Source organism: Acinonyx jubatus, chromosome C1 (genome assembly GCF_027475565.1).
Source record: "Acinonyx jubatus isolate Ajub_Pintada_27869175 chromosome C1, VMU_Ajub_asm_v1.0, whole genome shotgun sequence".
NCBI classification, from domain to species: Eukaryota; Metazoa; Chordata; class Mammalia; order Carnivora; family Felidae; genus Acinonyx; species Acinonyx jubatus.
In genome coordinates, this window is record NC_069381.1 from 208959889 (window position 1) to 208987228 (window position 27340).

General features: G+C 41.6%; 1 protein-coding gene across 4 annotated transcripts in view; it reads left to right on the forward strand.

Annotated features, from left to right (window-relative positions):
• The window catches only part of FBXO36 (F-box protein 36), an 87861-nt gene that overhangs the window by 36090 nt on the left and 24431 nt on the right, over nt 1-27340 (forward strand). For all 4 annotated transcript variants that reach the window (XM_015069259.3, XM_027048553.2, XM_027048549.2 and 1 more), the window contains exon 2: nt 21366-21474. In XM_015069259.3, the coding sequence (XP_014924745.1) occupies nt 21366-21474 (109 nt within the window). The remainder of the gene's footprint in view (nt 1-21365; nt 21475-27340) is intronic.

Sequence of the window (27340 nt, forward strand, 5' to 3'; positions counted from 1 at the left end):
TTCCGTGTCAGACCGACGTACATCAGATCTTGTTAGCTCTGTGACCTTGGCCCTCTGAATCTCACCTTCCTCAACGGGAAAATGAAAACCTGATACGTGAATGAAGTTTCTTCATTCATTCATAAAATTCACTTTCCAGGCAGATGCTGACCATGCAGAGAAGAGAAGACACTTGTCCTTTGCTTGCTAGGATGTTACAGACCGGTGGATGCAGTCGTGAGGAATAGAAATAAATTAGATATTTAGGAGGTCAAAAATTTTTTTTGAAGACTTGGTTATTGTTTGGATCTGGGGGAAGAAAGAAAGCTATACAGTAGACAGTGGGGTGGGCATGTTGAACTATTTGGCTCAGTCCTACAGAAGTCCTCATATTCCATGGTTGAGGGCGTTTCTCTCTCTCAGCAGATGTTAATGAGAACACATGTAGCCCCAGTTGCCACCGACAGCCAAGTCGTGACCATACGGGAACCAGGCTTTAGCTGAAGCCAATACTGCCTGAGCCTGAGAAAGCAGAGCAATGGAAAAACCTAGATCGCTGATGACGTACTTGAACCACTGATCACACGCCGTGCCTGGGCCTCCCCTCTCTCTAGACTCCATTTCAGCCTGCTAGTCAGGGTTGTGTGTTAAATGTAGCCAAAAGCATCCTAACAGTTATAGGTTGATCTGAGAATAAAGTGAAATATGTACAGCATCCGGTGTTTCAATGAGGTAAATTTAATTTTTGCTAATTATTGCTATTAATTAATTAACATTGTTATTGATTCCCAGGTTCTTGGACAAATGGTAATACCCATAAGTTGGCAAACTTTATCCCGGGCCAGATAGGAAATATTTTAGGCACTGTAGGCCACGTATGGTGTGTATAGTATATTCTTATTTGTGTTTTGTTTTTTCTTTTTTAAAAATGTAGGGACCATTTTTGCTCAAGCTATGGGCATATTTGGCCTATTGGCTGGAATTTGTGGACCCCTAACAATGCCATTCACTGACACAAGAATCCAGGAAGAGGAGGCTTGGAGAAGATAATTGAATTCTGTTTTAAATATATTAAGGTAGCATAGCATATCCAGGTAGAGATGCTCATTAGGCTAAGAGATCTGGGCTGGAGATATAAATGGTGAATCATTAGCACATAGATGGTAGAAATCCAGGGAGGAAGTCAGGGATGGATCGATCACCCAGGAAGACTACCAGTAAGATAAGGAAAAAGCTAAGGAAGAACCTACAGAGAGCCCTGAACTCCAGGATTGGAGTGAAGGTCACAGTCCCACATGAGGTTAACCAAGAACTCGACAAGAAGGAGACCAGTCTCTAGTACAGTCGTTTATGTGCTGTGATGGACTTCTGCAAAGGATTCTATAAGCACACACACGGAGAGGCATCTAACCAGCCCGAGCTTGAAAAGGAAACTCCAAATGTCATGCGTTAACAGTCTTGTGAGATGCCTGGGGGTTAGTCAAGTATCCTAGGCAGAAGGAACAGCCTGTACAAAAGCACAAGAAGAGTAGGAGACAAATACAAGGGCTGGTATGTAGGTAGACTACAATGTAACTTCAGACATAGGCTGGAGAGATAAGGACCGGCCAGATCAGGAATGTTTTATACGCAATGCCAATGCCTTGAGAGGAATGGGGATCCGTGTAAGAGTTTCAGGTAGAGGACTGACACAATCACATTGAGGTCTTAGAAGCTTAGAAGCGGCATTCTAGCAGCAGATGTATGAATGATGACTTCTGGGAGGATAGACCGGGGAGGAAGGAGGTGGAGAATGGAAAACCTCTGTACTTGCCCAAGGGGAAAACATTTAAGGTACTTAGTAATGTGCTGGAAAATGTTTTACAACTAACTGGGGGCGTTGGCGGGGGGGGGGGGGGGGGGGGGGGGCGTGCTGATTTGTGGCAATTGCCAATTTCTGTGTGTAAATATTTCTGTCATGCCCAAACCAAGGCAAGTCGTGGGAATATAGAGAAAGGGTGGATTAAGAGATTTAGGAGTTGAATTGAGACTTGGTGACCAATTGAGTGGAGAATGAAGAAGGGCAGGCTCTTTTAGATTTCTTGTTTTATGAGCTTGTGACTAGGATTGGCATATCACTGAAATAGGGTAAAGAAATAAGCAGATCTATATGCTCTCTCCCTCCCCTGCTAGAATGTAAACTCCATGAGCACGGGGACTTTTAATCATTTCTTATGCTGCTCTATCCCTAGCACACAGAACAAGTGCATGGCGCATGGTTGACAGCAAATATTTGTTGAAGGAGTGAATGAATGTTTCACAATTAAACCACTAACGAGATCACTGCTGACTTAAGCAGTGTCCTCTAAGCAGTACAGAGCCAGGCTGCAGTGGGCTGAAAAGTGATGGGATGAGGAATTAGAGATAATGCATAGACTACTGTTGAAAAAGGCTTGTCTGAAGAACCGGAGATATGTTGGACAGCAGTCAACTGGAGGAAAATTTACATTACTTTGTCTCAGGAAGAAAGAGTCTTAGCCTGGAGCTTGAGGACTGGCCCAGGGGAGTAGATCAGAACTCTGAGACCTAGACCTTGCGTAAAAATCACGGGCCCAAACAAAAAGATAAGAGCTGAGCCCGCAGGAGAGGGAAGGAGGGAGGGGAGATGAGGGGTGTTAAATAACAAAAATTCCACTGAGTAAATTTTAAAGATCTAATAGACTCTACTAATCAATTCATGCATCAGGCAGCATCCCATCTTGCAAGTACAGAGGAGGTCCACGGAGCTCTACAAATGGAAGGATTTTACCGGCAGAAGTGGGGCAAGACAATTAGCAAAAGAAAAGAAAGGATTATTTCAGGCAAGGTCACTTTCCCTAGGGGGAGAGCAGGGGGTCTTATTTGATGGATTATCTCATCCTCCTCTGGAGAGGAGGATGGAGAAGGCCCATGTGACAGGTGACCTCCTTTGTGCTGACCAGAAAATGCCTGACTGACTGGTTAAGGTCACATATCTGGGGGATGTTGAAACTGCAGTTAGGTCAAGTAGTGAGTTCTGTTTGGTGACTTGGCTTGGCCTAAGTGACTCCATTTTGCACCTGTGATTTTCTTTTTAACAGGAGATAAGGTGGGTTCTGTCCAAGATCAGAAGTCAGGGAATGGAACCAGAAAAATCTAGATTGTGGATGCTTACGAATGATTTTTGATCGATTCCAATTTAGGTTAAACAGAAAGGACCCTGGGTTGCTTGGCCAGCTGTTAAACCTGAGAATGGAAACTTGTATATATTGACAAGAAAACTTGCCAAAGTTTGCATTTGTGGTCATTAATGTAACTCGGGAAAAGAAGTATTTGAATCAACTGTGTTTCATTTAAATTTCTTCAAGAAAATGTTTTTTCTCCCCACGAGAACATTTCATAAATCATTTTAATTACTATACCTAATATAAATATTGTCAGGCATTATTTTATTTTAAATTATACGTTTAAAAGGTTATGCTATCACACCAGACTGTGGGCCACACAAAACCTGAAATTTGATTGAGGACTTCTTGAATTTTCGTATCGCGTTTTCCCTTCAAGCTCCGCTTTCCTCCCTTAAGTCAGCTTCATTCAGTGCCTTCGGGGAGTTTCCCAAGATCAGGCTTTGAGATGCAAGGCCCCAGCATTTTAAATTTCAAAAGCCCAAACTGGGTGGGGGTTGGGCGCCTAAAAGTTTTGGCATATAAGATTGCTCCTCTCCCTATTCTCTAATCGAGAAAACCTTCCAGATTGCAGAGGGAAGAGAGGTTCAGGGAGGAGGGAAAGAGGAGTTAGATGCTGCTGGTTCACCTGAAGAGTCCTTGACCATTTCCTTCCAAGGTGGTTTGGGGATGAAGGTCAAAACCCCAGTGGACTCCCCAGGTAGACTGAAGTTCCCAGAGCTGAACAGACCTTCGCCATTCTGCTCCCCACCAGGTGAGGCACGTGAATAGGAGTCTGCTAAGGGGTCTCGGGTGCCCTCCTACCCCAGCAGGTGGCCAAAGAAGGCGGTGTCTGGACGCTCTTTGTCTCCTGCAGGACTCAGGTGTCATAGGGCACCTCCTTCTGCGGGCTACTAGTGGGAGGAAATGTTGCCAAAAGAGGACCAAGAGGAGACCGCTGCAGCCCTTACCTGTGACCTGTTCCATGATAACCCAGAACTGATGGGATGGAGGGCAGCTCACCCGTTGCCGGCTCGTACGTGGCACAGAGGACTCCCCACTCCTCAGAAACTTCGACTCAGCCTCAGTAGAGAGGAAAGAGGTGCCAAAGGGACTGAGATTAGATTTAGGAAACATGTTTTCTTCGGGTTGGGATGGAGAGAGAAACTTAGCAGAAAAATTTTATTTCTTGCACACAAGTGTTAAGCCAGTGAGTGTCCTATTTACTACAATATCATAACAATATAGATTCTAAGTAGTTAAAGCCATATATTCATTTTACAAGTCACATAAGTAGTTGTTTTATATTACTTTGTGTTCATATTCTAGCTCTACAGATATGATCTTCTTTTTTTTTTTTTTTTCCAACGTTTTTTATTTATTTTTGGGACAGAGAGAGACAGAGCATGAACGGGAGAGGGGCAGAGAGAGAGGGAGACACAGAATCGGAAACAGGCTCCAGGCTCCGAGCCATCAGCCCAGAGCCTGACGCGGGGCTCGAACTCACGGACCGCGAGATCGTGACCTGGCTGAAGTCGGACGCTTAACCGACTGCGCCACCCAGGCGCCCCAGATATGATCTTCTTAAGTAAGACTTAGTCACTTTTTATACCGCCCTCTTCCATGAACAGTTGGCCGGCTCACTACTTTGCACAGAGGAGAGGGACACAGTAAATATTTATTTGACTGATAAATGTCTCGACTCGCGTAAATGGATATGTGACCACCACTATAGACCCTTTGAAGATCTGATTCAAATCTCTTGGGAAGTTTGAGCATATATTGAGGGCTAAGTGTTTTCCAGAGAGAATAGAGAACATTTGTTAACCCGGCGGGTCATTTGAATGGCGGACAAATAAGATCTTTTACTAACTGTTAATGATGCAAAGAAAGTGACTCAAACTAAGTCGTGAAGAATGAGTTTTTCGGGAGGACAAGGCTGGGGAGGACACTCTAGGCATCGGACATGCGTATGCAAATCCATGGCGGTATAATCCAAACATGGCACCTGCACACAACTCACTGGGGTAGTGATGAGACATGACACTGGCCAGCGAGACGGGATGATGATCATCCGGAGGCCAATTTCTCATTGCGTTTGCTAGCATCTTCCAGGTGGAAGACGCACTCGGCTCCAGACAAGATCTTCTAAGGGGCTGGCTATTAGAAAGCATGCAGACGTGAAAACAAATACGTGAGTGAATATCAAAGCACTTGAAGAACATGTCCATGATTGCTTTTTTGCTCTTCTTCTCCCTTACAATCTGCAATTTAGGAGGAAAGTCCGTTCGATGTAACCCTGGGGTTATGCGACACGGTACAGGTAGAATTTGTCTCCAGTGAGCAACTCAGCTTTAGGGTAGGTTGCTGGAAAAGGATTTTCCTTACCAACCTGTTGGTTGGGAAGGGCTACATGGGGCATGTCCGGTGAGAAGCAAAGCAGTTTACTGGCTCCTGTGTCTCACCGTCTGGCTTCGCAAGGGCTCAAATGACACCTGCTCCAATCACCCAGTTTAAATGGAACCCCCGTCCCTGCTCAGTACTCCTTGTCTGGCTTTCCTAGTTTGTTTTTCTTCACAGCATTTACCTAATGTTCTAACACACTATGAAATATATTTACTTGTTTTGCTTACTTACCCCATACCCCATAAATGTAAGCTCCACGGGCACAGGGCTTTGTCAGTTTTGCTAGAACAACACAACGCCCTCTGTGCTTGTGGCCTGTGAAGGGAATGAAATGCTCTGACATCTCAGCACATCAGTCACACCCCCACCCAGAGTAAGTGAAAGACCCATCCAATGCCACATAGTCACGATTTGCAGATTAACACCTTCAGGTTTATAAACACCACTGCTTCCTCGCGTATCGTGGACGTTGAAAAGTTAAGGCTTTTCATCATTCCAATAAGGCAAGATGTTGAACAGATTTAGAGGCTTTGGGGTCAGGCAGACCTGGACTCAAATCCCACTGAGCAGTGAATGAGTTAGAGCCAGTTTTTCATCCGTAAAATGTACAACAGCACTAACCTCCCTTGTTGTAAAGATTAAATAGGATTAAGTCCAAAGAACACGGCATGTGACTCATGGTGGGCACTTAAAAACCTGTTATTATTTTATCATAATCATTTCGGGAGCTGTATTAGTCTGCTAGGGCCGCCATAACAAAATACCACAAGTTGGGTGGCTTCAACAACAGAAATTTATTTTCTCATAGTTTTGAAGGGTAGAAGCCAAGATCAAAGGCTTGGTGGGTTTGGTTTCTCCTGAGGCCTCTCTCCTGGGCTTGCAATGGCCACCTTCTCACTGTGGCCCCTTGTGGTCTTTCTTCTGAAAGTGCACATCCCCATTGTCTCTTCCTCTTCTTATAAGGATGTCAGTCATGAGACACCTGGGTGGCTCAGTCAGGTAAGCGTCCGACTCTTGATTTCAGCTCAGGTCATAATCAGTTCATGAGTTTGAGCCCCGTGTCGGGCTCTGTGCTGACAGCATGGAGCCTGCTTGGGATTTTCTGTCTCCCTTTCTCTTTCTTTCTCTCTCTCTGATCCTCCCCAGTTGTGCTCTCTCTCTCTCTCTCAAAATAAATAAACATTAAAAAAATATATATATATCAATCATATTGGATTAGGACCCACTCATAAGATCTCATTTACCTGTTTAACCTTTACCCTTTCAAAGGCCCTGTCCCCAAATACAACTACACTGGGGGTTAGGACTGCAGCATAGGAATATCAGAGGGACACAGTTCAGTCCATAACAGAAGGTGAGGAAGGTTTGCACAAAGTACCTCCAATTGTGATATATTTAATAATTATATTTAATTTCCAGAAACACACGTACTTTAGTGAGTCTTTTTTGACTCCCAGATAGGGGCTGAGAAGGGAATAGATGGAAATATTCAGTAGCAGGTGTTCATCTTACAAACAAGAAGAAAGAAACCATAAGGAAGAGGGAAACACGACATGTGGAGAGAGCCTGAGAGGGGGCACACAAGTAAGACCAGGAAGTGGCCCCTTCCCGAGTGGTTGGACCCTACCTGGGGCTGCATTTGCAGAAGCAGTAACAGAGAATGGGTGAGGAACAAGAGGAAATACAGCTAGTAGCTGCTGTTGACAGAGAGGTGAGAGAGAGAAAGAGAGAAGGAGACTGTGTTTCTGATAAGTAAATGTTTATGTCATCGAGAGACAAACTGTCAGTTTCTCTGGGTCCATACTGTTCCATCATTCCGTGCCAGGGAATTAGGCACATGTAGAGCTACCGCTAACTAGACCTCCAGGAAACTTGGGGAAATTTTAAGTTTTCTGCCAGTAGATTACTATCTTGTTACCAGAAGTAAAAGCAAAAGCATCTTCGAGTTGTAAATAGTAATTTTATGGAGAAGCAGGTTGTGAGTTAGCGGCATGTGCATCCCGAGACAGGCTCCGTGAAGCGGGGCCGTAGACACCTGGGCCTTCTGCCTGCTGGGTCACTTTTCCTGCCCTTATCCGGGAAGGTTTTGGAGAGATTCTATTCTTTTTTCTGGGCATTGTTCCAGAAGATAATATTGTGCTAATACAAAGGTAAAAAAAAAAAAAAAAAAAAGCAATTGCAGCTGTGTTCAGACCTTCTTCTTCTTCTTTTTTTTTTTTTTTTGCTTTGATCTTACTGTTTATAGAGTACTTTGGATTTCTTTGAGATTTTTAGCACGCCCATCTGGCAAACACACTTACTGTTTTGGGGTCAGGCCTCTGCAAAGCGTGTGTTAGAACTGACTGGCGTGGCCCTGCCTCACACTGTCTTTCTGCACTTGGGGATGAGCCCACCATCTCCAGCCTGAGAAAATTGCGGGTTTCATCGAGTTCTCCGACGAGCGCTGCAAGAGTGGATCTGCGCTGCTTCTAAACCTGGGGAGCTGCGTCTGTGTTTTTAACCTCTTACGGAAACACATTCCAGCGATGATTTTATAGAATAGAAACACAAAACCGTATCTGGTGCTCTGCTAAGCACATTTACATGTACCATTTCATTTTAATCCTCCCAGAAGTTGTGATGGATATGAGCAGCAGGCAGAGACTATGAGACCTCCCCAAGGTCACCCTGGTACTAAATCTCAGCACTGGAATGTCCCTCTGGGTCCAAAATAGCTGCTTGAACACCCTTGAAACCCCATTTGTGCCTTCACGGTGTAGGACCCCAGTCAGTCAGTGACGTCCCATCCACTTTGCTGTGACATGTTTTATCCTCTTATTGCTGCCTTTTTTTTTTTTTTAATTAAGTAATTTCTAAGACCAACGTGGGGTTTGAACTCATGACCTCGAGATCAAGAGTCACATGCTCTACCAACTGAGCCAGCCAGGTTCCCTATCCTCTTACTGCTTATATGACTTGTTCTTCCCATATCATAAGTATGTGCGATTTTGCCCCTGTTTTCTTTTGGAAAGATTTTTATCATTAGCATGTGTAGTTTTCTTGCATATCCTCCTTCTTTTGTGCAAAATCTTGTGGAAGTTTTGCTTTCAGAAAATCTTCCTAATGTTGTATAGAGTCTGGGGTATAAATGCCTAAGTTTTTATGCATGGTAAGGAGGAAATTACAGTCGTCATGAATTCTGTAGGACCTCCAATTTGCTTTATTGTAATAGAATGTTTTTCTAGAAAGAATATTGCTTAAAGCTGCATTTCTGGATCTCAAAACTTAGGAGGAGGAAACAAAACTAATAGCTACAACCTCTATAGTGAGTTATCAAGTTAAAATAATAGCTTCTAATGAGTCAGAATCTGGAATTCTGATTCCAGGATTTCAGTGTGAAAATAAGGATGATATTAAAAACATGTATAATCAAAAAATAAATCCAGAGAACACACTAGTGGTTGCCAGAGGGGAAGAGGGTGAAGGGATGGGTGAAATAGGTGAAGGGGATTAAGAGGTAAAAAAAACTTCCAGTATTGGTGCGCCTGGGTGGCTCAGTCAGTTAAGTGCTTGACTCTTGATTTCGGCTCACGGTTTTGTGGGTTCAAGCCCCATATTGGGCTCTGTGCTTACAGTGCAGAGCCTGCTTGGGATTCTCCCTCTGTCTCTCTCTCTCTGCCCCTCCCCCACAGCGCTGTCTTTGTCTCTCTCTAAATAAATAAATAAACTTAAAATAATAATAATAAAAAGAAAAATACGTCCAGTATTAAAATAAATGAGTCACAGAGATGAAAAGCACAGCATAGGGAATATAGTCAATAATATTGAAATATTGTTGCATGGTGACAGATGGTAACAGCACTCGATGAGCATTGCATAACGTACAAAATTGTGCTGTGTTTTGCACCTAAAACTGATATAACATTGGATGTCAACTGCCTTTCAATAATAAATAATAATAAAAAGCATGCATAATCATGCTCAGTGTGATACTATCCCTGGTCCCTGTACCATTTTCTAAATGAAAATGGTATTTAAAAAAAAATTTTTTTTAATGTTTATTTATTTTTGAGAGAGAGACAGAGCTTGAGCAGGAGAGGCAGAGAGAGGGAGACACCCCGCTTATCAAGGTATGATTTTTAAAAAAAAATTTTAAGTTTATTTATTTATTTTGAGAGCGACAGAGTGAATGGGGGGAAGAGTAGAGAGGGGGGTGCGAGACAGAGAATTCCAAGGAGGCTCCACGCTGCCAGTGCAGAGCCCAATGCGGGGCTCAAACCCACAAAACTGTAAGATCATGACCTGAGCCAAAACCAAGAGTCAGACGCTTAACCAACTGAGCCACCCAGGCACCCCAATGTATGCTTTTAATATAGTAAAAATCACCCTGTATAGGTTTCATGAGCTTGACAAATGAAATACCAGCGCCATAGTAAAGATAGAGAATATCTTTATCAACCCATGATTTCCCTCATGTCCCTTTCTGGTCACATTCCCCTCTCCCATCCCCATCCCTTTAGTACCACTCATCTGATTTCTGTTTTGCCTTTTCCAACATGTCCTAAATGGGATTAGACAGTCTGTAGCCTTTTATGTCCAGCTTCTTTCACTTAACATAATTCTTTTGAGACTCAACCATGTGACTGCACATATCAGCAGTTCCTTTTATTGCTGAGTAATATTTAGTCATAGGGATGTATTTATCCATCATAAAATGATAGATATTTTGGTTGTTTCCAAGTTAGAGCTGTTACAGATAAAGTTGCTTTAAACATTTCCATGTTTCCAAGTTTTTTATATTTATAGAGTCATATTTATCAATCTTCTCTTTCCTGACTTTTGGGTTTTTTTAATTTTTATTTATTTTTAATTTTTTTAAATGTTTATTTTTGAGAGAGAGAGAGAGAGAGAGAGAGACACAGAATGAGCAGAGGAGGGGCAGAGAGAGGGAGACAGAATCCCAAGCAGGCTCAAGGCTCTGAGCTGTCAGCACAGAATCCCATGCGGGTCTCAAACCCATGAGCTGTGAAATCTTGACCTGAGCCGAAGTCAGATGCTTAACCAACTGAGCCACCCAGGCGCCCCTGGTTTTTGGGTTTTTAACATAGTTGGAAAGATAATAAAGACATTTACCAGGTTTCCTTTTAGTACTTTTATGGTCTCATTTTTAGCATGTAGATCTTTGATCTGTTTGGAGTTTATCTTGGTCGTTAGGCATAAATCAATTTTTTTTTTCTCCAAATGGCCACTCAGTTGTCCCCAGATTCCTAAATCAATCTTTTTAATCTGATTTAGGAAACTGTTTTATAATTATTTTTAATTATTTATAATTTATAATTTAATACAAATATTTTAATTTATTACAGTTATTTGTGTTTATCACTGCTATTCAATTAAAGCTAAAAATTAAGACCCTATTTTTCTTTAAAATTTATTTATTTATAATCTCTACACCCAATGTGGGGCTTGAACTCACAACCCTGAGATTAAGAGTCACGAGTTCCACCAACTGAGCCAGCCAGACGCCCTTAAAACCTATTTTTCTTTAAACTTTCAAATACAAACCTAGTAAATTCAAGTATAAATCAAGTAATTATGAATGAAAATTAAAAACACTGAGTTCCATTATCCTTTGATAAACATTTAATGAGCTACTTACAGTTAACAAATTATAATCTCTTAAACTTTTAAGCACTATTTACAAACTTAATCAGATTATCTTAGAAATTATTAATTAAAGCCATGGAACTTATAAATTTAATAAAATTAAGTTCTCTTAAATGTAAATACCATTTGCAACTTAATTAAATCATCTTAAGCATTTCAAACTATACCACAAATTTAATGTCTTTTATTTTCTCAAGCATTTCTAAATTCTAAGGAGACATAATTACAAATCTAACAAAATCAAACCAACTGTTTGAAAAACTGTAATGAAACAAATGTAAAAATATAGATCAAACTCTTTTAAACTTTTAGATATCTTAAAATCATGATAAACTTAATAGATATTCCTAAGTTTAAATATTGACTACCAACTCAATCATTTATATTATCCTATATATTTAAATTAAATTAAGAAATATATATATATATATCAGATTCTGTATAGCATTGTAAACATCTTAAGAATACACTAAGTACAGCCTCTAGTTAAAAAACTGTTATATACCTTCCCTCCCTCGGGCAACACCACTAAAATGACAATTATAGGGTTTTCCTAAAGCGTAAACCCACAAAGACAAAGAGAATAGGAAAGGCAACAATTTTGCGTGCTAGAAGTTGGATGACCTACTAGAAGCCGATTTAACAGCCCTGACAAAGCTAAAATCTAAGCTCGTGGTGGTGGGCAAGTGGAGAAGCCATCAGATTTATACCCCAGAGTCTCAGAGCAGCAAAGCTCAAGAATGGGTAGGAGTGTTTTGTTTTGTTTTTTTTTAATGTTTATTTATTTTTGACAGAGAGAGAGACAAAGCATGAGCAGGGGAAGGGCAGAGAGAGAGGGAGACACAGAATCCGAAGCAGGCTCCAGGCTCTGAGCTGTCAGCACAGAGCCCGACGCGGGGCTCGAACTCATAGACCGCGAGATCATGACCTGAGCCGAAGTCGGACGCTCAACCGACTGAGCCACCCAGGTGTCCCAGGAGTGGGTTCTTTTGAAAGCAAGGGTAAAGAAGGACCTGGCAACAGTAGGAATGATTGGAATTCTGTTTGAGATGTTACAACCACCTTCTTCATATCCTCCCCTCCTCTGCACAACCAACAACAGTTTTGCTTCACCCCCCAGAAGACTGGAAGTTTGGTCTCTGGAGGAGTATGTATGTATGTATGTACTCTGGAGGAGTATGTATGGCCTCAGGCCCCCAGGCCACTGGGACAGAGGGACTCAGTGTTAAATATGGCAAGAGATTAAATGAAAATCCAAATACTGATTTAGGAGACTCACTCTGACTCTCCCAAGGCTCAGGAGGGAAAAAACTAGAAGATTCTTCCCTGGAGAATCAGACCAGGCCAAGTAACGAGATAAAAAGGTATTAATAGTCAGGATCCTCCAACCAGAGAGCCCCAGCAGGTCACCCTATAAAGAAGTCTTCCTCTGAACAAGCCCTGCTCAAATGCCAGAACTTCCGATCAGCTTCCTAGCACCCCACTCCTGAATATCCATGCACATCTAAGAATTATCAGGCTTTTGAGGAAAGGCAAATCAAATCATCAATACCACCATGAACAACAAAATCCAGGAAATATAATTTTGGAAAAAGTAAAGAATGCACACAGACAGAGCAAAATACTTATCAGTAATGTTCCCAGCAGGATAAGAAGAGGTTTTGTATCCATGAAACAAGAATAGAACACAATAAAAAAGTAGCATTCAGAAAAAGTTAAACACCTTTTAAAAAATAAAAAATATAGGAAAAAATGAAAAACTCAACAGAAGGGTTGGAATATAAAATTGAGGAAATCTCCTAGAGAAAAAGAACCAAAGATAAGAGATGGAAAACAGGGAAAAAATAAAAGAATTAGACCAGGACATCCAATACCTGAAAAAAAGGAATTCCTGAGAAACACTGTACAAGAAAATGTCCTAAACCTGAAGTGTACCCAAATTAAAAGCTCTTACTGAGTGCCCTACATAATGAATGATTAAAGATTCGTATCAGTGATCTCAAGCAAGGTCCACTGAGGAGACAGAAACCATACTGTTATTTTACCAAGGACAATTTATTATAAAGAATTGTTAATGAATAGAAGACGGTTAACAACTTAAAAGGAGCAAAAGGGGACAAAAACCCGTGCACAAATGTTTACAGAAACTTTATCCATAAGAGCCAGAAACTGAAAACAACTCAGAAGCCCAAGCATGAGAGCAGCAGCTTGGAAGAAAATCCAGAAGCTACAAGGAAGTAGGGGTGAATCTGAGACGTTTACAGCCCTCCCAAAGTAGAAATCAAAAGGAAGCCGGCTCTACAGAACTGCAAAGCCAGCTGAAGAGGTCAGTACTGTATTGCTGTTATCACCATGTTCTTGATGTCATGGAGGACGATATTCTGAGTCAGACGTTGAAACTCTCATTCAAAGAATGATCCAGAAGACTCAGATTCTGAATACGGGGGAGTTTCAGGAATACCTTCATTTGTTTATTCCACTTATATTTTCCTTTTTTAAGTATACACACGGGCAATATAACTTTATTATATTTAGCAAAATACAGAGACCCCTGGGTGGTTCAGTTGGTTAAGTGACTGACTTCTAGATTTCAGCTCAGGTCATGATCTCATGGTTCATGAGATCGAGCCCCACATCAGGCACTGTGCTGCCAGTGCAGAGCCTGCTTGGGATTCTCTCTCTCCCTCTGTCTCTTCTTCTCCCCTGCTTATGTGCATGCATTCTCTCTTTTTCTCTCTCAAAAATAAATATTTAAAAAATTAATAAAAATTAAAATTAAAAAAATACATATATTGTGTCAATATAATCTATAAAATTAATGAAGTAATTCAAATGCTAAGAAAAACATAATAAAGTACATGTCTAGTGAAGAACAAAAGAGACTTTCAATAAATATAAGTGATTAAAAAAACATTGTACTTCGATTTTTTTGGACAGAGCTATTTCTACATGACACATAAAATAATACCGTGGCATACAATGGCTGGTGTATTCGATCTGATGAAATATGGTATTATTTCACATAAACACATCCAACGGAAAAGAGGTTCCCAACACAGTGACAGTGCTCTGGCTCCTCCTCTCCACAACTTATTGCTTCTGTGTCCTCCAGGTGACTGCTGTCATCTCAACCTGGCTCCCCTCTTAGTCACAAAATGGCTACAGTAACTCCAGCAGTCACATCAAAGCACAACGGCCGTGTCCAAAAAGGGGATGTGTTTCTCTGTATAAGTGATAAAATCTTCTGGAAGCTTCTGCTGAGTTCTGGTGTCTCATTGGCCAAAATTTTATCACATGCCCATGCCCATACCAATCACTGGTGAGGGTATGGAGGGAACTACCGGAAATGACTTAGACCAATCATGTCCTGCCTTCTGGAGCTAGAGATGAGGCCTGCAATCTGTGCATAAGCTATGCAGAAGAGAGAGTTTGCTGGACAAATCAGGGCTCCTCTAGAAAAGGCAGGTGGGTGGCAACCAACAAAGACTGCTATCAATTCCTAGTCACATTCATCGTGTTTGAAATTTACTACTTAAAAAAATTATTAATGTTTATTTTTGAAAGAGACACACACACACACACACACACACACACACACACACACACACAGCAAGTGGGGGAGGGGCAGAGATAGAGGGAGACACAGAATCCAAAGCAGACTCCAGGCTCCGAGCTGTCAGCACAGAGCCCGATGCAGAGCTTGAATTCACCAACCGTGATATGACCTGAGCTGAAGTCTGGTGCTTAACAGACTGAGCCACCCAGGTGCCCCTGAAATTTACTAATTTGATTCTCCAAGGGCAACTTCATTTGTGAATTCTTGAAGGAAAGAACTATTTCAACACAATCCTTGTTAATTTCAGTTTATTCCATTCTTATTTCAACCTCAGACTCCTCTCCATTTTAAATAATGTTGCTTTTATTCCTAAGGTTTTAATTCCTAGTGATTACTACCATCCCAGAGTGAAAATTTGGATGGCTGAAAATCTAAGTTTCGCTGTGTTTATACAAATTGAACCAAACATAGAGGAACACATGTTTGATGTTGTAAATTTGCCCCAAAAACATATCAGAATTATGGGCTATTTTAAATAAGGTTAAATAAAATAAATTATCTTCATAGTTCATCTAAAAAAATAACACCTTTCTACCTTTTGGAAAACCAGTGCTTTGTGAGTTTTTGAGTGGTATTGAAAGGTAAAGTTACATGCGGAGTTTACCTAACAGTCCTAACTTCTCCATTTCTCAGTAGGCTGTTCAGATAACAAAATCCTTCTTCACCTAATAACAGATCTGATTCCCAAGCTCTCCATGACACAGAATCTCAAACCCCACTCTGTGAAATCCCCTAATTATACATGATGTCCAAAGCAGGGAGAAACTTGATCTGTTAGAATAACAATAATCTGCAAGACAAAGCAGAGACAGCCGTGTGCTCACTTACAAAACTATTTCCTAGACAGACGCTGAGAAAGATTTGGAATCCCCCACTGGCTGTGTGGTATCTGGCAAGTTACTCTAACCCTTCCTAAGTAACTTTGTTTTTAACTAGATAGATGATTCTTCTTAATTATGCTGTTGAAGAACTACAGCAAAGAGCATGCCATTCTTAATGATTACTGAAGATTAAAAAAAAATCGAACATTAGGTCAGAGTGAAAAACTGAAATAAATTATGTCTTGTGAAGAATACGATCAGGAAAGCAAACCTCGCTGCATAAGAGCGAATATTGTTAGCTAGTTGATGAGAAAGAAGATGTTTGGGATTTGGGGCTGAGTTGGTTTCTATGGCTATGAAGGACTGACCAGCAGGTGAACAAGAGGAGAAGGGAGAAAGAGGCAAGGCCCCACCTTTATGGGGCACACTCCATATCTGGCATCGGGCTGGGGGCTTTGGATTTCTCCCGTGTCATCCCTCCAAGAGTCATCATCATTATTTCCATTTTGGAGATGAGGAAACCGAGGCCCAAAAAGATGAAGACATTTGCCCAAGGTATCTGATAGAAAACAAGGTTTAAACCCAGACCCATCTCATCGCAGAGTCTCTGCTTTTCTCCCATTAGTAGGATTTCGCAGCCAGTGTAGTGGTGGGAGCACAGTCTCAACCCTGGGGGAGGGTGGAGGTGTGCATTGTCCAAATATACTCAGATGCTGAGGTGCCCAGCTGGGTCCACTTTTTTTCCCGTGTCCCCTCAAGGGCTGCCTAGTGAGTTGCTGTCCCAGTGTGGAAAGGACCTAATGTTTAGGGGCCTTCACCAGATGAACGACAAATGCCTCCTCATCTTGCCTTCGTAACCGGTGAAGGAGAGATGCCAGGGGGTTAATGAGAAATCTTTGACCTCTCTTTTCAAAGTAAGCTCAGGGGCACGTGGGTGGCTCCTTCGGTTGAGCGTCCGACTCTTGATTTCAGCTCAGGTCATGATCTCGCGGTTCATGAGATCACGACAGGCTCACAGTGCAGAGCCTGCTTGGGGTTCTCTCTCTCCCTCTCTCTGCCCTGTCCCCCCTGCTTTCTCTCTCTCTCAGAATAAATAAGCATTAAAACAACAACGACAACAAAGTAAGCTCAATGTCCAAGTTTATAATACAAAGATATACTGGAAATATATAGAAGTCTAAAAATATGCTATATATAAATTAAAATGTTAAAGAATTCTGCCAGCGATCACGTGTTTTCTACTAAGATATCAAATCCTGGTGCGTATCCTCTGAGGAGGCTGCCTGCCCATCCTTCCTGGAGCGGGTATGAGGCCCTGGAGCAGGTACAAGAAGTAGATGGGGCGACACCAGAAGATTCCCCGAGCCGCAGAAACAGATGCGAGTTATCTCAGCTGTCCACGGTGCGTTTCTCCATTCATAAAAAGACAGTCGTGTACTGCTCACAGGCAGTCGGGAGATTCGGGGGACCCGGGGAGAGGACAGTGAAGCCCATGTGACAGCCATATCTCAACTTGCAAAAACCAGCGTAAGCCCCTCGGCAGCTTGTCTTGCATGTTCGTTAACAAAACATGCACGGTTAATAAGAACAAGATGCTTAAAACAATATTTATAGGCTTGAACATTTTCAAAATAGAGTTAAATACGTGACAATAGCTATGTATGAATATATGAGCTAAAATGAGCTGATGAGCTAATATCTAGCTAATAAGTAGCAATCAGTTCACAAATATTTGGGGATACCGCATAGCTCCGCTCCCTTCAAACTCCATCTGGCATGTTATATTTGCTCCCACTCTGATGTTCCTTCCCTCTGCATGTATAAATACTTTCCTTTCAATATTTGGATTAGTGGTGTATACACTTGTGAGCCTTTTAACAAATCATCATTAGCATTGTTCTGTGTTATTTTTTCACATAATATTTTATTGGCTGTGAAATATTCCATCATCTAAATGTGCCATCATTATTTAATTAGTCCCAGCTGGCAAACCCTTAGGTCAGTTCTGATTTTTCATTGTCGTAATTAACCTATGGCAAACACATGGAAAATGCTATGCACATTTTCTGGCAAATTCCTCAGGATAACATCTTTTTTTAAAAAAAAAGTTATTTATTTATTTTGAGAGCGAGAGAGAGAGGCAGGGAGGGCAGAGAGAGGGGGAAAGAGAGAGAATCTCAAGCAGGCTCCACACTGTCAATGCAGAGCCCAATGTGGGACTCAGGCTCAAGAACCATGAGATCATGACCTGAGCCAAAATCAAGACTTGGACACTTAATCAACGGAGCCACCCAGGTGCCCCAACAAAGGATACATTCTTAACAAGTAGAATGTTTGGGTCAAAAGGCATGAATGGCCTTTTGATAGGTATTTGCCAAACCAATTCACACCTCTCTCAATGATTATTAAGGGCTTTATTCTTCCTTTGTCTCTTAAAAAAAGAAAAAAGGAAAGGAAAGGAAAGGAAAGGAAAGGAAAGGAAAGGAAAGGAAAGGAAAGGAAAGGAAAGGAAAGGAAAGGAAAGGAAAGGAAAGGAAAAAGGAAAGGAAAGGAAAGGAAAAAGGAAAGGAAAGGAAAGGAAAGGAAAGGAAAGGAAAGGAAAGGAAAGGGAAGGAAAGGAAACCTTTACCAATCTGAAAGACAATAAGTGGTAGAAAATATCTACCATAATTTTCTGTTTTAATAAGTACAACATTTGGAACATAAGCGAGTCTTGACAAAGCTAAGTAGTGATTCTGAATATTAGCTTTTTATGTACTGCCCTGTAGAGATGACCCAATGACTGTAGGATAAAGGTCATACTTGAAGAAAGCTTCGGGCCTCAGAACAAACCCTATGTTTATGAGTTCGAAGGGAGGAGGCTTGGACTCTGGGTCTAACCAGTCGTCTTTCTTTAGGCTAGTGTTCCATTCTCAGTAATTCACTTCAGATACGTCAGAGGAGTCGTAGGATGCTGATTTGTGCGCAAGTTGACTTGAGTTTGTGCCCTGAGGCTTCTCCCTCTAGAGGCCATTATTGGCAAGCACTTCAAATGTGGCCTTCTAAATCAGTACCAGAGGTTTGATGAATTAGTATACTAAATGTTGGAAATAATTTTTCACTGATGAAACAAATGAGTAACAAGCAAGATACGAGGCTGATAAATAAGATTGAACAAGTGTCTCTCTGCCTTTCTTAATGTTTTGTTATCGGGGCGCCTGGGTGGCTCCGTCGATTAAGCGTCTGACTTCGGCTCAGGTCATGATCTTTCGGTTCGGTGAGGTCGAGTCCTGCGTGGGGTCTCTGTGCTGACAGCTCGGATCCTGGAGCCTGCTTCGGATTCTGTGTCTTTACCTCTCTCTCTGCCCCTCCCCCACTCGTGCTCTGTCTCTCTTGCTCTCAAAAATAAATAACACATAAAAAAAATAAGTAAATGTTTTGTTATTTATTTATTTTACTTTAATTCCGGAGTAGTTAACACACACTGTTATATTCATAGCAGGAGTACAATACAGTGATTCAACAACTCTATGCATCTCTCCGCCTTTTTTTGAACAATGTTAAGAAGTAAGCTTGGTTGTATAACATTGCTGGAGTAGTGATTGGTCTAGAACTCCATCTGTTCCCAAATTGTCCACCTAACTAAGGATTTGGTTGTGTGATCTGGCTAGAACTGTGGCTGATTATGTCATTGTAACATAGGTGTGCTTGTAGCAGAGAGAAACTTTCCCGTGAAGGTTCCCGCACAGTGCCCCAGTGGTTGGCGAGGACGGGACTCCACTGACCTTCCAGAAACGTAGTTTGGACTTTTGTGCCTGCTTGGTGACATGGCAGAATTCAATCTGAGACTCGCTTTCCTTGTAACATACCTCCTGGTGGTATGGCCACAGGGAGAGACAACCCACCACTTCTTTTTTTTTTTTTTTTTTTCTTAATGTTTATTTATTTTTGAGAGAGAGAGAGAGAGACGGAGAACAAGCAGGGGAGGGGCAGAGAGAGACAGAGTCACAGAATCTGAAACAGGCTCCAGGCTCTGAGCCGTCAGCCCCGAGCCGCCAGGGCTCAAACTCACCAGCTGCGAGTTCATGACCTGAGCTGAAGTCAGACGCTTAACCCACTGAGCCACCCAGGCGCCCCAAGACTTTAGAGTTTTGTAACGTACACATTCTTTCCCCCTTATCTATAGCAATCAGCACAACATCCAAATGAACAGTAACCCTTTAAAGGACCTACCTGCTGTTGGGCAGGGTGCTAGGTAGGGTGGTATAGCACATCTCCATGTTCCTGAGAGATAGCACTTATCCTTCAGATATCAGGGAAGGGGAGATAGGTGGGAGATGAGCCTCAGGAGATGATAGGACGCAGGGAGGCAGCTCTAGAAGGAGAGGAAAGCTGGCTGAAACCCAGGCCTGTAAGCAAGGGGGCAAGGAGTAAGAAGCAAGGAGAAGGTCTGGCAGTTCAAAGGCTGGGGATGGGGGTGGAGGGGGGGGGGTGGTTCCAGAACAACCAAGAAGGGCCAAAGAACCAGTAGGGATGAGTTCTCTAGGAACTCTTTGTGAGTGTCTTTTCCTCACAGTGGCCCCAAAAAGATACACCAAGACTTGTGAGGACCCCAGGGAGCAATGGGTGGGTGGGGATAGGGGAGAGGAAATAAATAAAGGGAGGCCCCATAGCAAGCTTTACCTGCTTTAGCAATTTTGCCTTGGGCAGAGTCTTCCTGACTGCAATTTTAACCTCATACTGTCTCCTAACCCATCTCTTCCCCCAAAGCCCTCATCTAAGTGTAGAAAGAAGCTGGTTTGTTTGGTGGAAGTTTTACGATCTCAATTAACTACCGAGTTCCATGACAGGTTGAAAACCGTGAGATAAATTGAATAAGCTTCACGGGGCTCCTCATTAGGGCCAAGGGCTGACACTGCCATGAAATCAACATAGAACTTAGGTGGGGTTCGTAACCAGGGAAATGAGGTTTGCTTCAAACAAACCACCATGCTCGTAGAAGACAAATGGACTATGGGCAGATCCATTACCAAGAAGTGTCCTGGTTACGTAATGACACTTACACACATCAAACAAAGCACAATGGTGCTTTCCCCAGCCCTGGCCGTGTAACTGTCCTTTCTCTATGAGTAAAATATCCACTCATCCCGTCTGCCCCATAGACAGGAAGGGAGGCAGAGAGTGGAGCGGAGCAATTACTTTGGAACCAGCTCCCCAAGTTAGAGGATCTCTCTACTCAGAGATCCTCAAGAGACAGATAGCCATCTGGGTCTGTGTGGTTTAACATCCACTGAGTTCACAGATTTTTCTTTTTTTAATTTTTTTAATGCTTATTTTTGAGAGAGAGAGTGTGAGCAGGGTAGGGGCAGAGAGAGAAGACACAGAATCTGAAGCAGGCTCCAGGCTCTAAGCTGCCAGCACAGAGCCGGAAGTGAGGCTCGAACTCACGAACTGTGAGGTCATGACCTGAGCGGGAGTTGGACGCTTAACCGACTGAGCCCCCGCCAGCGCCCCGACTTGATAGATTTTTAAGATGCCTTCCAGCACTTTGATTTTGTGACCCTGATCTCTAAGGGAAATGTGAGATGCACAGACCTCCTTTCTAATTTGATGTGATGCTAGATTGCAAAGTCATAGCTGATGTTGGACACACAGCCTTATGTGCCTACTGCCATGAGTTTTCAAAATCCCAGACCGAAGTGTAGCTGTTGGTATTGAGATCGGCTTTAATTTCTCTCCCCTTCTATCCAATCACAGGTAATCTTTAGATGGTGGAAGATCTCTCTGAGGAGTGAGCATCGATCAGCAAAGCCTGGAGAAGCAAAAGACACTCACGAAGAGTTCCTAGAGAACTCCCACCTCCAAGGTCAGAAAGGGAGCACATTATATATACTTACTGCTAAGTTCTCTTTACAATAGTGATAGATTTTCTTGCAGAAATATCCAACATATCGTCATTTGAACTATTGATATGTAATTATGTACTTAAAGACAGAAAATTGTTAACATACCCTGAAATTTCTCTTGGGAAAAATCTCCCAAGTGTTTAAGTTCTATAGGTTAACGTGTTCATTCCACTAATAATCTCAAATTGCATAAATGTAATTTTTTGCTGTAGCATTTAATTATAATAGGTTTCCTTTAGTTAAAAATGAATTAAAAGCTTATGTGAAAATGTAATCAAATTCTCAAATCCTTGAATGCTTATGCATTTTGCATTTAAAATTGCTACCATTTTTTTTCATTTTCCAGTTTTATTTTTTTACATTTTTATTAATGATTTATTTTTTAATTTGCATCCAGGTTAGTTAGCATATGGTGCAACAATGGTTTTAGGAGTAGATTCCTTAATGCCTCTCACCTATTTAGCCCATCCCCCCTCCTACAACCCCTCTAGCAACCCTCTGTTTGTTCTCTATGTTTAAGAGTCTCTTCTGTTTTGTCCCCCTCTCTGTTTTTATATTATTTTTGCTTCCTTTCCGTTATGTTCATCTGTTTTGTCTCTTAAAGTCCTCATATGAGTGAAGTCATATGATAGTTGTCTTTCTCTAATTTCGCTTAGCATAATACCCTCTAGTTCCATCCACGTAGTTGCAAATGGCAAGATTTCAATCTTTTTGATTGCCGAGTAATACTTCATCATATATATATATATACCACACCTTCTTTATCCATTCATCCATTGATGGACATTTGGGCTCTTTCCATACTTCATCTATCGTCGATAGTGCTGCTATAAACATTGAGGTGTATGTGCCCCTTCAAAACAGCACACCTGTATCTCTTGCTACCATTTTTTTAAATATCAAAGTTTGCTTCAAGAAATAACCTTGGGGTGCCTGGGTGGCTCAGTCAGTTGAGTGTCCAACTTCGGCTCAGGTGATGATCTCACAGCCCTTGAATTTGAGCCCTGCGTTGGGCTCACTGCTGTCAGTGCAGAGCCTTCTTCGGATCCTCTGTCTCCCTCTCTCTCTGCCCACCCCCCAAATAAATAAACATTAAAAAAAGAAAAAAAAAGAAAAGAAAAAGAAATAGCCTTAATTAGGTAGCATGTGGACTAAATAGAAATTGCCCTGAGTTTCCCCTTTGCTGTTTTGCTTTTCACAGTATGAAAATTTCAAATACAAATCAAACAGTGGTTTTTAACAAACTCTCATGTACCCATAACCTGGCTTCAATAATACTCAAAATATAGCCAAACCTCTACACAAAGCCACTGTTCCCACTGAATTCGTTTGCAGCAAATCTCAATTGTTACATCATTTTATCCCAAACTACTTGAGTAGGTGTCTTTAAAAAGGATTCCTTTTAACTAAACTCCCTAATAATAATTTACTTTAATTATAAAAATTTAAAGCTAGAAGGCATTATAGAGATTTTTATTTCATTAGGAGTTAATATCAAGGACCTTTTACATATGCATTCTCATTTTATTGTTACAATATCCTTGTGAAATCACGAGTATTATCCCCATTTCACAGACGAGACTCAGAATGCTATGGTTTTCCAGGGCTCCACAGCTAACCTCAGACATTGCCAGGACTAAGCACTGAGAGCCAAAAAATCAAGTATATCAATCTTATTTTTAAAGACACTTTCTGGGTGGATCTTTGATAATCAACCCTCTTAAAGATATTCTATATTTAAATTATAACGTGTAAGAGTTGTTGTTTTAGACAGAGAGTAGGTTTTGTCTTGTTCTGTTTCATTAAATCTTTGAAAGTCTGGATTGATTGCCTTCAATTTCTGATATTGCATACATCTTTCTTTGTTAACCTCTTTACAGCAGGTATTTATAAAATGCATTAGTGGTTTAAAAAGAATCATGTTGGGGAAAGACTGTCCACTTTTTTTTTAAATTTCTTTCTTTTTTTTAATGTTAATTTATTTTTGAGAGAGAGAGAGAGAGAGAGAGAGAGAGAGAGACAGAGCACGAGCAGGGGAGGAGAAGCAAGAGAGAGGGAAACACAGAATCCGAAGTAGGCTCCAGACTCTGAGCTGTCAGCACAGAGACTGATGCGGGTCTGGAACTCGCTAACTGTGAGATTATGACCTGAGCCGAAGTCAGCTGCTTAACCAACTGAGCCACCCAGGCGCCCCCCCCAGACTGGTAATTTTAAGATGGTTTTTCAAGCTCAGGGACCATGTCTTATTAATCATTACCTTTTCTTTTTTACATTAAAAAAAAAGTTTATTTTTGAGAGAGAGAGAGACAGAGCATGAGCAGGGGAGGGGCAGAAAGAGAGGGAGACAGAATCTGAAGCAGGCTCTAGGCTCTGAGCTATCAGCATAGAGCCCAATGCAGGGCTCGAACCCACGAACCATGAGATCATGACTTGAAGTGAAGTTGGACACTTAACTGACTGAGCCACTAGGTGCTCTGAAAATCTGTTTCCTTTCCCCTTCCAGCTTCTAGAGGCACCTACATTCCATGGTTTCTGGCCTCTTCTTCAATCTTCAAAGCCAGTGATGGCCTGTCCAATCTTTCTTGCTCTGACACTCCTTCAGTGGTCACATGTCCTCCTCTGCTGACTCTACCCCTCCTGCCTCCCTCCTTCCTTCCTAAGGACCTTCGTGATTGAATTGGGTCCACCCAGTTGATCTGTGAGATAGGTGATCTCCCCATCTCAAGACCTTTTTTTAATTTTTTCATTATTACTATTATTATGTTTATTTATTTTGAGAGAGAGAGAGAGAGAGACAGAGTGTGAGCGGGGGAGGGGCAGAGAGAGAGAGGGAGACACAGAATCCGAAGCAGCCTCCAGGCTCTGAGCTATCAGCACCAAGCCCAACTTGGGGCTGGAACCCAAAAGCCAAGAGATCATGACCTGAGCCAAAGTCGGACACCCAACTGACTGAGCCACCCAGGCATCCCTCTCAAGATTTTTAATCACACCTGCAGAGGCCCTTTTGCCATATAAGGTCACATATTCACAGCTTCTGGAGATTAGGATACAGGGCATCTTTGGCAGGGCCATTATGCTGCCTACCACAGTGATATGTGTCACAATCTAAATTGCAAAATAAAAAACATTGCTGAACTTCCCCCCCCCCCCCGATTTGCATTTATTGTTTAATTTTTTTAAGTAGTCTCTACACCCAACAGGGGGCTGGAACTCATGACCCCAAGATCAAGAGTCTGGTGTCCTACCAACTGAGCCAGCCAGCCGCTCCTAGATTTCCATCTTTAAAGGACAAAATTCACAAGTTTATTATTTAAAAAGTCATTCATGGGGGAACCTGGATGATTCAGTTGGTTCAGCATCCAACCTGATTTTGGCTCAGGTCATGATCCCAGGGTTGTGGGATCGAGCCCCTAGTCCAGCTCTGTGCTGAGCTTGGAGCTTGCTTAAGATTTCCTCTTTTGGTCTACCCTCCCCTACCCCCCATTCAGGGGGTTTAGTCTCTTTGGATATCAGTTTCCTCAACTGTTGATAATGGAAATAATAAAAGCATTTCACACATAGGGTCCTTATGAGGAGTAATTGAATGAAGTGCTTAGAATTTGCTGAACGCGTACCAACTGGCTATCACAGTTTTTAAAATTTGACAAGTGAAAATTCCTTCTCTCTTCCTCCAAGCTCTGTTCCCCTGAGGTAACTACTATAAATAACTTCATTCTTTGCATTTGAATTCTTTCTGCTTGGGATTGTGTGTGTGTTTGTTTGCAGGAATAGAATCTTTCATTCCTTAATTTGTTTTTGCACTGATTATATTGTGAACATTTTTCCGTGAGCGTACGTAAAGAAGTACCTTGTCCTTTTCCAAGACTGTATGGTATTTTATTGTAGAAACATACAATCCTCAATTGATGGGCATTTTCAAAAGCCTTTGGGCACATTCTGGGACGTATTTATCTTTGAACACTTACGTGAGAACTCCTGGAATTACTGGAACTAAAGAAATGTACATTGTAATTTTGATAGAGTATTTTGAGTATTTTTTAAAATTTTATTTTAATGTTTATTTATTTATTTTTGAAAGAGAAAGAGAGAGAGAGAGAGAGAGAGAGAGAGAGAGAGACAGACAGACCATGAGCAGGGGAGGGGTAGAGGGAGAGGGAGACACAGAGTCTGAAGCAGACCCCAGGCTCCGAGTTGTCAGCACAGAGCTCGATGTGGAGCTTGAACCCATGACCCGTGAGATCAACACCTGAGCTGAAGTTGGACGCTTAACCAACTGAGCCACCCAGGCACCCCAGAGTATTTTTTTTTTTTTTTAATTGAATCTAGAGTTCAGGGCTAACTTGACCGAGGATGGAACTTCTGTTAGCTGGCTTGGGTAGCCCTGTCATGGGATACAGCCCAAATGCCATCTATAATTTATTTGACCTTTATAATTACGCTAGCTTGGAAAGCATTTCAAGTTGGGTGATTTGCATTATTTCAACTTTTATTCATAAAATGAGACTTCATTAATATTTTGATGTCACCATATTTTAATTTTGAGTAATTCAAAGCTTGAGTAATTCAAAATGCCAATTACTTCACTGTACTCTCGCACACACAAAACTGTTCTCCGAAAAAGTGCTGTATTAATTATACTCCATCCACCAGGATACGGTTTTCTTGTACCTTTCCCATCACTAATTAGATATTACTATTCTTTTTCATCTTTTACAGCCAGATGGTGAAAATAGTGTCATATTTAATTAGCATTTTCCTGATAACTAGTAAGTTGAGCATCCTGTCATGTTTAATTACCATTTATATCCTTTCAGTAATTTGCCTGTCTGTATTCTTTGTCCACTTGTCTATGAAGTTTGAATTTTTTTTTTTCCTGAGACCTTAAAAAATCTGAAGAAACATCTATGGATTTTTTCCCTCTCAGTTAAATAAATAGGAATAATCAGAAAATTAGCTATTGGAAATATTTTAAAAAACTGAGTCTAAGGCAAAAATCTGCCTATATAAACTCCACTCAAAGTGCTGATTCATGGGTTGAAGTTGAATCCAACCTAAAAATAAGTTGTTTTCCAACTTATGTCCCTTTTATAGTTGGTTGCTTTGATCTTCGAATGAGGTATAAGTAGTGGTTAAGTATTTAGGCCAATCCACAAAAATCCCTGTGATAAAACCAAATGGCTTCAACAACCCTATCTTCTGAACCAAACGACAAAGTTTCTTGTTTCTGCTGTTGCTTGTGAAAGGAAACGTGGGTGATAATGGTGATGTAGTATAGACGTCAAAGAATGGAAATTCTCTTGGACATTTAGATGATTTATGAGGAAAATGGGACTGCACGTTCGAAATGGGGACTATAATGGAAAATTGATAACTCGAATAAATACTAATAATCCTGAAATATTGGCCTGTGGTCAGATTCTAAGAATATTGGTACACCGGAAATAAGAGAGTGGGAAACAGATGTTCTTACCTTATTCCCAAACCTGTGCCAGGCCCACACCATGGATCCGTGATCCATTTTCTCTGGGTTCCTTCTTCACTTAGCCTGTATCTCAGACTTTGACTTGGGACTTTATTTTCTCAGGCCTACCCACCACCTCTTAGTCAACTCCCCTCCTTCTCTCTGGCCTCTTCAATCAGCTGGTCCTTGTCTTCAGCCTGGATTTCTAGTTTCTGCCCCCCTGGGGTAGGGGTCTGTGGGTAGAGGTGGGGTAGGAGAGTGTTAGAGGCAAAAGCACTTCGAGGAAGTGTGGGAGCCTAGCTCTGGGCTACAGAGCAGGGAAAGCAGATCTGAGTAAGACTTGTTGTATTTTATTATTTTTTTAT